General features: G+C 42.1%; 1 protein-coding gene across 1 annotated transcript in view; it reads right to left on the reverse strand.

Moving 5' to 3' along the window:
* The window catches only part of CMC1 (C-X9-C motif containing 1), a 37,266-nt gene extending 26,785 nt beyond the window's left edge, over nucleotides 1-10,481 (reverse strand). Inside the window, exon 1 of the mRNA XM_038174373.2 lies at nucleotides 10,292-10,481. Coding sequence (XP_038030301.1) covers nucleotides 10,292-10,316 — 25 coding nt within the window. The 5' untranslated portion in view covers nucleotides 10,317-10,481. The remainder of the gene's footprint in view (nucleotides 1-10,291) is intronic.
* Nucleotides 10,482-12,932: the final 2,451 nt, after the last annotated feature.

Consider the following 12,932-nt stretch of genomic DNA (forward strand, 5'->3'; position numbering starts at 1 on the left):
TTTCCACTTCTTAGGTTCTGATTTAAAAGCCCTTTAAAGGATATTTGTATGGAAAATGGTGTAGTCCAACATCATTATGCTAAATACCTCAATTTCCTCCCCAAACACGCTATTTATTTACCCTTTGATGTTGGTATTACTCTTCAACACAGAATCAGCTGTGGTGTTAACATTAAGCAAACTGTCAGATATGCTGTTATTTTGACTGACATTCATCTCATTTTTAAATAGCTTATTTAAAACTTGGATTAAATGAAAGAAAAAGCATGATATACTGAATTAAGGAAACATGCAGAATTTAAGTTACCTACCCCTTTCCAAACACTGTTTTTCAGAGTATCTGCAGTTACTTCTAGATCAAAAGACAGCAGAGATTCACATTTCTCTGGTCATTTCTAACCCACCACCTTTTAAAGTTTGTTAATGCTATGAGGCTGCACATCATTGAATCTGCAGTATTAACAGAGGAATCTGGTAACAAAACTGAGCTTTATGATAGCCAATACACAGAATCAGAACGAAAAACGCATCTCCAAGATTTATTACTTGGAATTTCTACAGCAAAAGCACAAATACAGGCTGGGCAGAGAATGGATTGAGAGCAGCCCTGAGGAGAAGGACCTGGGGGTGTTGGAGGATAAGAAGCTCAACATGAGCTGGCAACACACGCTTGCAGCCCAGAAAACCACCCGCATCCTGGGATGCATCAAAAGAAGTGTGGCTAGCAGACTGAGGGAGGTGATTCTCCCTCTCTGCTCTGCTCTCCTGAGACCCCACCTGGAGCCCTGCGTTCAGCTGGAGCTCCTCTCCTGTGAACACAGGCTGAGGGAGTTGGGGTTGTTCAGCTTGGAGAAGAGAAGGCTCCAGGAACAGCTTATAGCAGCCCTTCAGCACCTAAAGAAGTCTATAAGAAAGCTGAGGAAGGACTCTTTGTCAGGGAGTGTAGTGATAGGACAAGTGGTTGTGGCTTTAAACTGAAAGAGGGTAGGTTTAGCTTGAACTTCAGGAAGAAATCCTTCACTTTGAGGGTGGTGAGGCACTGGCACAGGCTGCCCAGAGAAGCTGTGGATGCCCCATCCCTGGAGGTGCTCGAGGCCAGGCTGGATGGGGCTTTGGGCAACCTGGGCTGGTGGGAGGTGTCCCTGCCCAGGGCAGGGGGTTGGAACGAGGTCATCTTTAAGGTCCCTTCCAACACAAAACCATTCCATGATTCTCTGAAAAGAATGAAAACGAAGTGTTTTATGCAGTAAATTAATTTGCTTTTATGCTAATTTCCATGTTTTTTGCAGCCCCTGTGGACTGAAAGGGGATGTTAATTTGGTTTCAAGGGAAGTAAATTTGTTGTCAGGCAACTTTTCAGCTAGATAAATTCTCCAGTCCAGTTCACTATATAAATTCATAAAACGGTCCATTAAAGAGAACTGTGTGAGAGCAGGAACAAGCAGAGGGAATGCTGCAGCTGTCATGAGCATCCCTGGCTCAAATTATAGCCTATGCTTTTCTGCTTTTTCTAAGCAAGTGAGATGCCAGCTGCCTCTAAAACGGCATTTGACAGTCCCCAACTGCCCTCACCCAACTCCATCACATCAGCATGTAACCAGACAGCGAGCAAGCAGCCAGTTCGATATGGAAAACTAACTCCTCAAATGCAAGCAAAAAAGCATTTCCCAGCTGGTTTACACTTTGGAGTGACTAGATCCAATTACAATAGTTCGAATTACTTCACGTAACTTTTATCCATCAGTATCTACACCAGCACACACAGAAACGCAGCAGATCACGGAGAAGCAGCCAGGGCCTGGAAAGGGCGCCTGGCTTTCTTTGCCTGGCAGAGGTCAGCAGCAGCAGCCACGACTCCAACAGCAGCCGAGGCAGCACAGGGCTCCAGAGCAAGGATCAGCCACCCACTGCTGACAGAGGGGAGCAGAAAGGGACACAGTTCAGGGCCAAAAAGGAAACGGGACAAGGGCATCCTTCTGACAGGGAGTGAGCCTCCCTGTCAGCCCAAAGAGTCAAAGGGGATTTCTGGGTTTTAGCTGAAGTACCCAATTTGCTGTTTGATTATTCAAAAGGAAAGGGATGTTAAGACATCATGATGTCAACAGCTGCGCTGGTGTGAACACCAGCTCAACCACAACCGCGATGCTGTTGTGCTCCACGCAAACTCCTGCTTTTTAGTCCCACGTCATCAAACCTGGAGGGGCTGAAAAGGCAGGATGGAGAGGGCACAGAGCAGCATCCAGGAAAAACTAGAAGACTGCTACAACACTGATTCAAAGGTAATTACAGAACACTATAAAGGAAATGAGATCAGAAGTGGTCTTTATTCTCATTTATAGTTTGTTTTTTAAAAGGAAGTTTGTTGGCTAGGATTGGTTTTTAAGCCCTGAGAAGTACAAGCAATTCAAGTCAGACCTTATAAGGTCTAGGTGGTAGCTTCATGTACCCAAGTGCAACTATATCACCAAACAGGTCTCATACAGATGTTCAGCTTGGGCAGTACTTTATCTAGTCATGAATTTCAACTGTAATGTCTAAAGCATTTTAATATTTTTCCCTGATTCTAAGCTGCATTGTGTTGTAAGTATTGTATTACACACAGTGATTTTCATTGAAGGATCTTAAAACACTTTATTGAAGTTGGTATCCCTAGCATTTATACAAAGTGTTAGGGAAAAGTAAGGCACAAATATTAATACCAGATACCAGCTAGAAAACTATGTTTACATGTGGAATAACCGTACTGGATAGCATATAAGCACTTGCAAAGAAATAGTCATCACTAACCAAATCAGCTCTGCAGTAACATTATATGGCAAGAACTTTAAAAGAAACAACACCTTAGAAGCAAGACTTCATCAAAAAACATGAGACAACCATGATGTGAAACCATCAATTCCTTTTGCCTTTTTTCAACTATATTACTATTTCTAGAATAATAAGTACTTCTTTTGATAGCTCACTATTCCGCACAAAGATATTTCTTATTCTAATACCAGATTTGCTACAGACTAGTCCCAACAGAATCTGCATTACAACACACCTACTATGTTGTGTTATTATTTTTTTTTTTACCTACTGCTTTATTTTCTCTTCAAAATATCAATAAAATTATTCCCAGACAAGCAAGAAATATGTTTTCCTAGTCCACCTTTCTCATTTGAAAGTCGATACCTTTGGTTCTCATCTGCAACGTCCATGCACTTTACCTGGTCTCCCATGAAGGCTGCTCAAGACGATCCTAGTTTGGCTGCAAAGTGAGACAAGAACACGCTACCTCTCAGCTGCCAGCAGGCCAAAGAGATGTTAGCAGCTGCTTTTCCTCACCTCCCTCCCACCACACCCCAGCCCCTCACAACTTGGGTATGCTTGTTATAGCAACTTCACTATTTAAGATTCTACCTCTCTCTTACATTCTGTTGAAATTCACTATAACATCAAAAGTTACATGGGAAATATGGATGAACATAAGCTAAGTGAGTAAAGGTTACAAAAATCGGTCTGTGATTAACAATAAAAACAAGATTTTTGTACAAACATACATGGAAGTTAAGCCAGAATCAAAAACAAATGCAGGCTTGCAAGTGTTAAAGCATCTAAGCCACAGGACCCCTTGAAAATTAGGGTGAGGGTTAGGGACTGTCAACTACTGAAAATCCTGAAGGCAGGAAGACATCAACACACTCCAAAACGCTGCCTCTTCTCATGGGGAAGAAAGAATAGAAGAGAAAATAAAGAACAGGTAAGGAGCATACGCTTGCAGTTGCCAAAATACAGAAGGATAGAAACTATAGGAAAGTGAGCATCCCTCTGAAGGAAAAATCATTCTCCATACCATCTCAGCATAGTGTAAAGGATTACAGGTAGGCAAGAAAGATTACGAAACTGGAAGATATCCATATTCAGCAAAACATCAAGAACACATTTTAATTTTTTTTCCTTTTTCTTTTCTTCTTCTTTTCACACTAATAAATTTAGCTAATCTCAATGCCTGACACGGCTCTCTGGTTGCATACAATAAGTATCTAGGGCACAAGAATACAACTGTAATCATTTTCTGCAGTTGATTAAAACCCTTAGGTGCTTAAACTATTTATTGCCATGGGAGGTCAAGGACCATAGCCATCTGATTCAACAGTTTTCAATATTTTTGTAAAAATAGGGGAAAAAAAATCTAGAAATACAAGCATCAGTAGGAACCAGAGCATCACAACCACTAGAACAGCAGAATACACATCCATTTCCTTCTGTGGGAAGATGAGAAAACAGAAGATGACTGGAACACTCTCACTGCTTTCTAGTCTCTAGCTGCAGGTCCCAGGAAGGCCTTGAGGGAAAGAGGACAACATTGTAATCCTGTGCAGTAGACAACAAGCCTGTAAAGAGGACAAGAGGAGGTTGAAACATAAAGTTGCTTTACTGAAAATAAAAGGAACTGTAGCAGCTTGTCCTATAGAAAACTATAGGCAGCTTGTCATAGAAGACTTAGAAAAGGGGACACACAGAAGAAAGATTTCACTGAACAGCGTCCCACAAGAAGTTTTATCATCTCCCCCTCCCTCCCTCAACACCGCTGGACTGACCCTGCTCACCCCTTTGTCGCTGCACCTGCTGGGATTTCACAGCTCTGCTTCTATCTCTCATACGGCCTCACGTAGCAGGGACACAGATTACTCAGAAAAACTGAGAAAAAGTTGAAAACTTGTCCAGATATCTGAAGAAGCCTTACACCTTTAGCAACCAAGAGGAAGTCCGTTAAGCGACTCCAGTAAAAGCTTTTAAAAGATGCATTTAGTTACACAGCTTGTCATTTGGACATTATGCACACTTTTAAAAAAATCTCCAAGTAGTACTTCAAATGTTTTAGAGGTTTCAGTAAGAAACACAGTTTACACGATGGGCTAGACAATGAGTAACAAGTTTATGGCTGAGATACCGAAGTGCATTAAACTTGGGAATGTAGTCACTTTTCTATCACTCCACAAAAATTATTTGTGCTGTAAATACAGCGCTCAACAATTTGTTCTAAAACCCTTCCTATGAGCTAATTATTAAACGGCTTGGGAAAGTATGCTTTAATTAATAAAGGAAGTAGTAGTGCAGCATTAATTGTGTGCCGAGTGGCAAACATTCCTTTCATCAGACTACCGGCTCTATAGACTCCAGAGGTTCAATCTTTCCAAAACCCATTTCAGATTTATTTTAGTGCACGTGTAACAGTTGTGTTCTGAATGGGCAAAGCTAATTATAGCTTACTACTCCTCCAGGAAAAGGATACATTCAAAATTTTCATCGCCTTTATTTTGCCTAGCTTATTCACTTTGTATCAAGTAACAGCCACAGGTCTTACATTAATTCATCTGTGTGTATGTGCATCATAAAAATACCTATCAAGAAGTCTGTTTCATTGAATGTATTATCAACTACTTCAAACCTCCGCTCTGAAACACGAAGTCACATATCGTTGCAGCAAGCAAATTTAGAGATAGACCTATTAAAGTCACGGGCAGAAAGAAATAGGTATTTCTAAAATCTATGATTTCTTCCTCCAAGTGTAGGTTTTGTTATTTTTGTTGTTGTTGTTTTGGTTATTTTTTAAAAATATGTATCTAAATACTTCTTGAAGACGAAATTAATAGTTTAAGCACCCAATCCTATAGCCATGGGCGGTCTCCTGTGCCCTTACTGCCAGGAAGCTCATGGGGCCAAAATGACAAATAACTTCAGCATACCTCTTTGTTAACTTTGATCCCACAAAAACATTCAAGATCCTGCTAAAAGCAATAGATTTTATCAGTCAAATACATCCAACATGAATCAAGTCATGACAGACCAGGCCTGCATATCTTTATGCATACATGAAACGCATAAAGTGGTAGCTTCATTTGCACTTAGGTGTTTGCAGAGGAACTAGAGTCTGAAGTACTTTGCTTCATGCTAAGGTTTTAGAGTATGAAAGGGCAACACACAGTGACAGAAATGTTATAATCCAAGTGAAGTACGTGATATCCTGAAACCCTCACTGAAACGCAGAAGAGGCTGATCAGCACAGTTTCTCTACAACCACCTTTATTTTTCCCAACTGTGTATGAATAAATTTATTTGTATTTAAGAAGTTACAGATTTTGAGATTTTTCTATCTAATATTCACATCATTTTAAATTAAGATGGAGTACAGGGATGACAACACCAGGGAAAATTTCCAAAGCTTTAACTTCTCACTATTCTATCATCACCTCAAAGTCAATTTTCACCTTTTTCACTGGCTGAATTTGTTATCTTACATTTTGCTTTGGGGCTCATGTGTTCTTGCAATATGGCAGTACTGGATTACGAGAATACTGACAAGGCTGTTTGCTAAAAATGAACAATGGCTATATTGCGGCTAGTCTGTAATATCTAGAAAGAAAAGGAAAAGCAAATCTGACAGCGCACTTATTTCTTAATTACATGTGGCTCATACATCTACTGACTAAAAATCGAAGCCAACCCCGAAGTTGCACGTACTGTTGTTTTTTGGACGCAGGGAGGTTTGGTTTTTTACATGCCTGATCAAATAGCAGAGCCAGGTAAAAGACACGAAGACTTAACTACAGATCGGGGCTTACTATTCACTGTGCTGGTGCATTACCACTATCCTGAACTGTTGTGCAGGTATCACAGACCTGCCAGTTACAAAAGGTTAGGGTGGGAGCAACCTACGAGCAAAAAACATCCTAAACCCACCCCAATTCCCTTTTAAAAGCTGCAGATGAAGATTCTAGCAAAGTACACAAACCACAACATTAGTAGCCCACTAGGGCTGTGGACCAGCTGAGCATTAAAACAGCCCAGAGGGCCTTAGTTCTACTATTGTAAAACACTTCAAATAATTCACTTGGTAAACTGATGTAAAATCCTTCTGAGCACAGCTTCTCATCACTTAAGACACCATAGAGCAATATTTCAGCAATAAAACACACATTTTGTACTTTCTGGGACAGCAAAAATTACCACCACCTTGGATACAGCTGGATTCCCACACACAGGGTTCCACACCTTTTAAGGGAAGCCCAAATATTTGAGCACCTTTTGTCTAAAGTGGTCCTGAGTGTATAAAACCCTACTACCCTATGTCCTTTCTAACTAACAGTAGATGTTGTCTAAGAATGTACTGCTTGCTTCCACCTGGCGAAAGAAATAGGGTAAGGTCCACAAAAATCACAAACTATCTGAAGAACATAAAATGAATTAAACAGACCACACGAGTTAAACAGTGACCTCAAGAACTTCACAATCATTCATATCAGAAAAAAAGAAATTGGTAACAAAGAACAAAGTAACCTGCACTTGGATGAAGGAGATATGCAGGAAAATCTACCGACCAGTGAAACACTCCAGTCACCAACAATAGAGATGCTAACCACCGTAAGATTTCTTCCCAGCACGCTCAATAGCCACTATTTAGTGTTACAGTACTACATGCTCCTCTTTTTATTTCATGCAATTCTGAAAATTAAAAAAAGTGTTTTAGTTAAAAAAAAAAAAAAAAAAAATCTGTTTAAACTCCTTAAGGAATTGAATATTTAAGTTCTTGAACCATTTTTTTTTTTTAAGACACAGCTGAACAGCTTCTCTGGGGCTTCCGCATCTTCAGATGCAGTTCACATCTTTCATTTCAGGGAACAAACACCACAAACAAATTAAGAACAAGGCTTTTTTAGTAACACTAAATATCATTCTTCTTGATATTTCTTTAATGGAAGTGAGGACTAAGAGAGAAGACAAAACAACGCCCATCTTACTCATCTTTGATTTCCGCATCTATGGATTTAATGAGCAATCAGTGTGTATAAAATGAATGAAATCCTTAAAAACTAACATGACAGATCAAAACACAACAGTGATTATTCAGTTTTTCAGAAGTTGTAGACCATGAGGTGTTTTGACACGCACAGAGACCGAAAGCCTTCTGGTTACAGTAACAAAACGATTGCTGATGTTACTCTGGATTTTCAACTCTAAAGAACCCTTTCAAATTATTCAGCATTCTAACGCTCACCGGAGTGCCCCAACGCATCATCCATTGCTTATTTCTCTTCCCTGAATGGTTCTCCAAAACGTGCTGTCAAACAGCTTTAGGAAATCACATTTATCCTTTTCCTTCATGTTCCCAACGGAGGCCAAAGACACTAAGAACGTCAAAAAGGTCAAGCCAATTTAACTCCCTTCATGTTGGGGTAACTTACGTTCTTAATCACCAGTGTTATCTAAGGACATTTAATTAAAAGGTGAGACTGTTCTTCTTTTTACATATACATTTTTCCCCTTTACTGACTGACTTTATACTGCTGTATCTCCCATTAGTTCCTCCTATCATTCAAAACCATGATTTCACTCCTTCCAGCATACACTTCTAGCTCTGTCTTACTGTCCATTTCATTTCAAAACAAGACCCAAGCCTTCTGGAAGCCCAATTTAGTCCTTCCACTGATACACTGCTGCAGTCTTTAACTACCTAGATTCCCACATGACCACAAAACAGTCAGAAACACACACTTTATGTAGCATAGGAAAATGATTATGAAATCAGCCTTCAACACATTTTTAAGAGCCCTAAGACTAACCAGGGTAGGTGCCAAACCCTGTATTGTGTGTCTAAGCTGCTGTCAATAACCTTACTTTTCTCCTTAAGCACTTGTGAGTCCTCAAATAGGGATCCAGACATCACTATTTGAAAATGACAGCTAAAACCAAATGCAAATTAGAAAGAAAATGGGCTAATAACCCATGATTTCTACTACTGAATGCAGCATCTTACAATGACAATTTTAGAAGTGCTGTATACAAAAAAAAAAAAAAAAAAAGTTCAATGCTGGGCAGCAGCACATTTATTCTTAAGAAGGATAAAACAAAATCAAGTAACAATTTTCTCAAAGGACTCATCTACCTATTCATTTACTGGATGTAATCACCTAATAACACAGCTACAGTTCCTTCACAAACTGTGGCTGTCCAAGGACTCTTTCCGTATAAATCATGACGTAACTTACAGCTTTTATATTCTGAGGTTCAGAAGACTCCCTGATATTCACTCCCTACTGCCTGGAAAAGCCACAAGAATATCTGCATCTTTTATGACCTTAAAATGGAGCATCAGTCGTGGTAACAATTTACTAAACTGTGATTCTTCCAATTTTTCTCATACGTGAGCCAAGAAGCAGTTAACGATGACATTAAAAACCACCGCACCAGGGTATCTGAGTTAACACCTTACTGATACCAACAGGGCAGCTCACACCTTTTGCAGCTATTGTTCCACTTTCCCTACAACCTCACTTAGACCTCTCCGCTTTCGGTTCATGTTCTGAGGTTTTCAGCAGAGCCGTAACAGCCAGGGACCGATAGCTGGGCTGGGGGGAGGTACGTAAGAGATACCGGATAACAAGGTAGCAGATTTAGAGAGGTGTCAGTAAGCAATGCCACTGCTTAGCAGATCAATCTCAGTATTAGTGTCACTGAGCATATACCCAAGGTACACCCTCAGCGGTACCACCACTGCTAAAACACAACCACAGCGTGGTCCGGGAGGCACGCATAATGGCATTACAGGTGTAAATAGGGAAGTAAAGCAGTGCTATATACCAACATCCGGAGCCATCCTTATTGGTACACAAAGAACACACAATAGCTTAATTTAAGCTACTGTAATTACTGCAAACCCCTTCCAAAGGACAAGAGGGCACAGAATTACGCTGTGGATGCACACCCACTATTTGAAACACGGCTGTAAGTCATACACCATTTCCTTAATTCTGCAAGACGTGAATGCTTAGGTGACACTAACACCACCAGCGCTTGACCACCACGCCAGTGCCCTGCTCGTGGGGTCTGTAACACCAGGCCAAGCCACTTCCACGAGAACCTGGCCAGCATCCTTCAGGCTCCTGAGGAGGAGATGGGGGTAACCAAGGAGCAGCCCTGCCTCAGCTGGGCGTCGTCACCTCCTCACGGCAGGGTCTCACGGTGCAGGACAGGCCCTGGGACACCGCCTGAGGGCCGGGCCCGCGGCCTGGAGCCTGAGGGGAGCCTGAGGGGAGCCCGCGGGGCCGCCGCGCTGCGCCCTCCCCTGAGGCAGCCCGTGTGGACCCCCCTCAGGCCTCTCGGCCGGCTGAGGTGAAGCACGGAGGGGAGAGGGAGGCCTTTTGGAGGATAGAGGGAGGATTTCTGGGGAAAAAAGGGAAGATTTTTGAGGAAAAAAGGGAGGTTTTCGGGGGACCTCCCTGCCTGCCCCTGCGGCGGCCGCCCCTACCTGCAGCGCCAGGGGGAGGCTCCATCTGCGCCCCGCGTTACGCCGGCGGCTGCGCACTTTGCGTAGCGAGACCCCGCCGCCGCGCAGGCGCGGAGCGACCCGGTCCCGGTCCCCTACGCTGGTGGCGGGCGGAGGGCGGCGGTGGCGGGAGCGCGCAATGAGGAGGGAGGCAGCGGGGGCGCGCGGGCGCATGCGCGGTGTGTGGGGGGGAGCTGCGAGATGGCCGCCGAGGGGAGGGCGGGGAGGAGGGAGCGCGGGCGCATGCGCTGGGTGGCTGCCCTGGAGCCCTTGTGCCCTTCATAAAAAGTGCTCCCTGGCTCCCTATGTCTCAGGGAGAAAGCTCCTGCGGCTGCCAGTCATAATAGGAAAAAATAGGGAAATTTGGTGTCCTACCAGAAATTTTGGCAGAATACACTTACGTTGTCTTGTCAAGCTGGTTGGGCTAGTGGGGGGGAGTTGAGCCCCTCTACACCATAATTATTTACGGTTTATGTTTCCTTTTTATCGCAGTTCAGCATAAAAGTTTTCAAATTTTATGTTGTGTCATGGAAATGACTTTTTTTTTCAAGAGGTTTAAGCCAGACACGGGGCAAGGACCTTGTCACATAAAACACTGCATAGTAAATACCAGCGATCAACAGGTCAAAATATGCGTTTGTTACAGCGTCAAGAAATGAGTCTAGGCTACTAATTACTTGGTTGTTTCTAAAAAGACGCAGGCTTTAAGGCAAGATTTGAAGAACAGTATCGTTTCTTATGAAAAATCAAGCAGATTAGGATCTGTGTTAAAAGAATGCACTTTGTTTTTTGCATAGTGCCACCAGAAGTTTGGTACTGTTCAAACCAACTAACTCATCTGTGTGTCCATTTGGTCTGCCTGTGTATTGAGACATATCTGAAGTACACTTCAGGGTGGAGGAGTAATTTTGGCATCTTTTATTTATGAGTCTCCAATATATTTAACTGACCAGTCTTTCTTTGGTTGTACGGTTGATCACTTTGAGAAATTAAATGTGGAATGAAAAGCTGTAAGAAAGTACCATACATTCATCAAGCTGAAAACACAACTCCCCAGAAACTAAGAGAAATTAAAAGCAAGGATATATAGTAAGAGATGAAAGTCAAGACTTGTTTTAACAAATATAATCCAAAATTTCAAAGAGCCTCCTCTCTTTTCCTACCAACCTCTTCCATGTTTTTGACAGACAAATGGTATGGGAAACCAGTTTGTTTAATCAGTACCCTCTTATGGAATCACAGAATTTCTAGGTTGGAAGACCTAGATCATCGAGTCCAACCTCTGACCTAACACTAATAAGTCCTCCACTAAACCACATCACTAAGTTCAACATCTAAACGTCTTTTAAAGACCTCCAGGGATGGTGACTCCACTACTTCCCTGGGCAGCCCATTCCAGTGCCTCACAACCCTCTTGGTAAAGAAGAAGTTCTTCCTAATATCCAACCTAAAACACCCGTGGCGCAACTTTAGCCCATTTCCCCTCATCCTGTCACCAGGCACGTGGGAGAACAGACCAACCCCCACCTCGCTACAGCCTCCTTTAAGGTACCTGTAGAGAGCGATAAGGTCGCCCCCAAGCCTTCTCTTTTCCAGGCTGAACAATCCCAGCTCCCTCAGCCGCTCCTCGTAGGACTTGTTCTCCAGACCCCTCACCAGCTTCGTCACCCTTCTCTGGACTCGCTTGAGCACCTCAATGGCCTTCCTGTAGTGAGGGGCCCAAAACCGAACACAGTACTCGAGGTGTGGCCTCACCAGAGCCGAGTACAGGGGGACGATCACCTCCCTAGCCCAGCTGGCCACGCTGCTTCTGATACAAGCCAGGATGCTGTTGGCCTTCTTGGCCACCTGAGCACACTGCTGGCTCATATTCAGCCAACTATCAACCAAGAAGATGGAAGAAAAAAAAAAGGCAAATCAAAACCCAAAAAAATCATTAACATCACATTCTTAGGTAACTCAGAAGTCCAAGAGTCTCCCTCAAGCACCATTATACATGTAGGCCTTGTATGCATCTGGAAGATAGAACAAGTGTTCTAGAAAAATCACTAGGAAGAATTTTGATCACAACGGCATTTTATTTCTTCTTAATACTAATTTTCTTTAAAAAAAAAAAAAAAGGTCTGACTTTCAAGTTCACAGTTTTGTGGTGTTTTTGTTGTTTTTCTTTGTTTGTTTTTTTTTGTTTTGTTTTGTTTTGTTTCACTAGATTTACATGATTTTCCCCATATGATAATTCAGTGATTTCATTTGAATGTGGACTGTTTCAGCTTAAGGCCACACTAAGACCCACATTCTTTGTGCTGATACATTCACAGAAATTAGTACAGCATGATGTAGGCAAAATCTTCCACACGATTGCTTTGGGTCTTACTGATCTAGAGCATTTCTGTTATAGAAAATTAAGTATCTTTGTGATGTTTTGTTTTTAAACCACAAGTTTGGTCTCATTTCTTAGAGTAGAATATAGATATTATAACTGTTTTTTTCGATATTAAGCTATACCACTTTCAGTTACAGTTTACACACTGATTTGATACTTAAGTGAACAGGGCTGTGCAAATGCAACATACCCAGTTATTTTTATTTATTTTATTAAGGTTTTTTGGTCTATGCCACTTCT

The sequence above is a fragment of the Anas platyrhynchos genome, chromosome 2, assembly GCF_047663525.1.
Source record: "Anas platyrhynchos isolate ZD024472 breed Pekin duck chromosome 2, IASCAAS_PekinDuck_T2T, whole genome shotgun sequence".
Taxonomy (NCBI): Eukaryota; Metazoa; Chordata; class Aves; order Anseriformes; family Anatidae; genus Anas; species Anas platyrhynchos.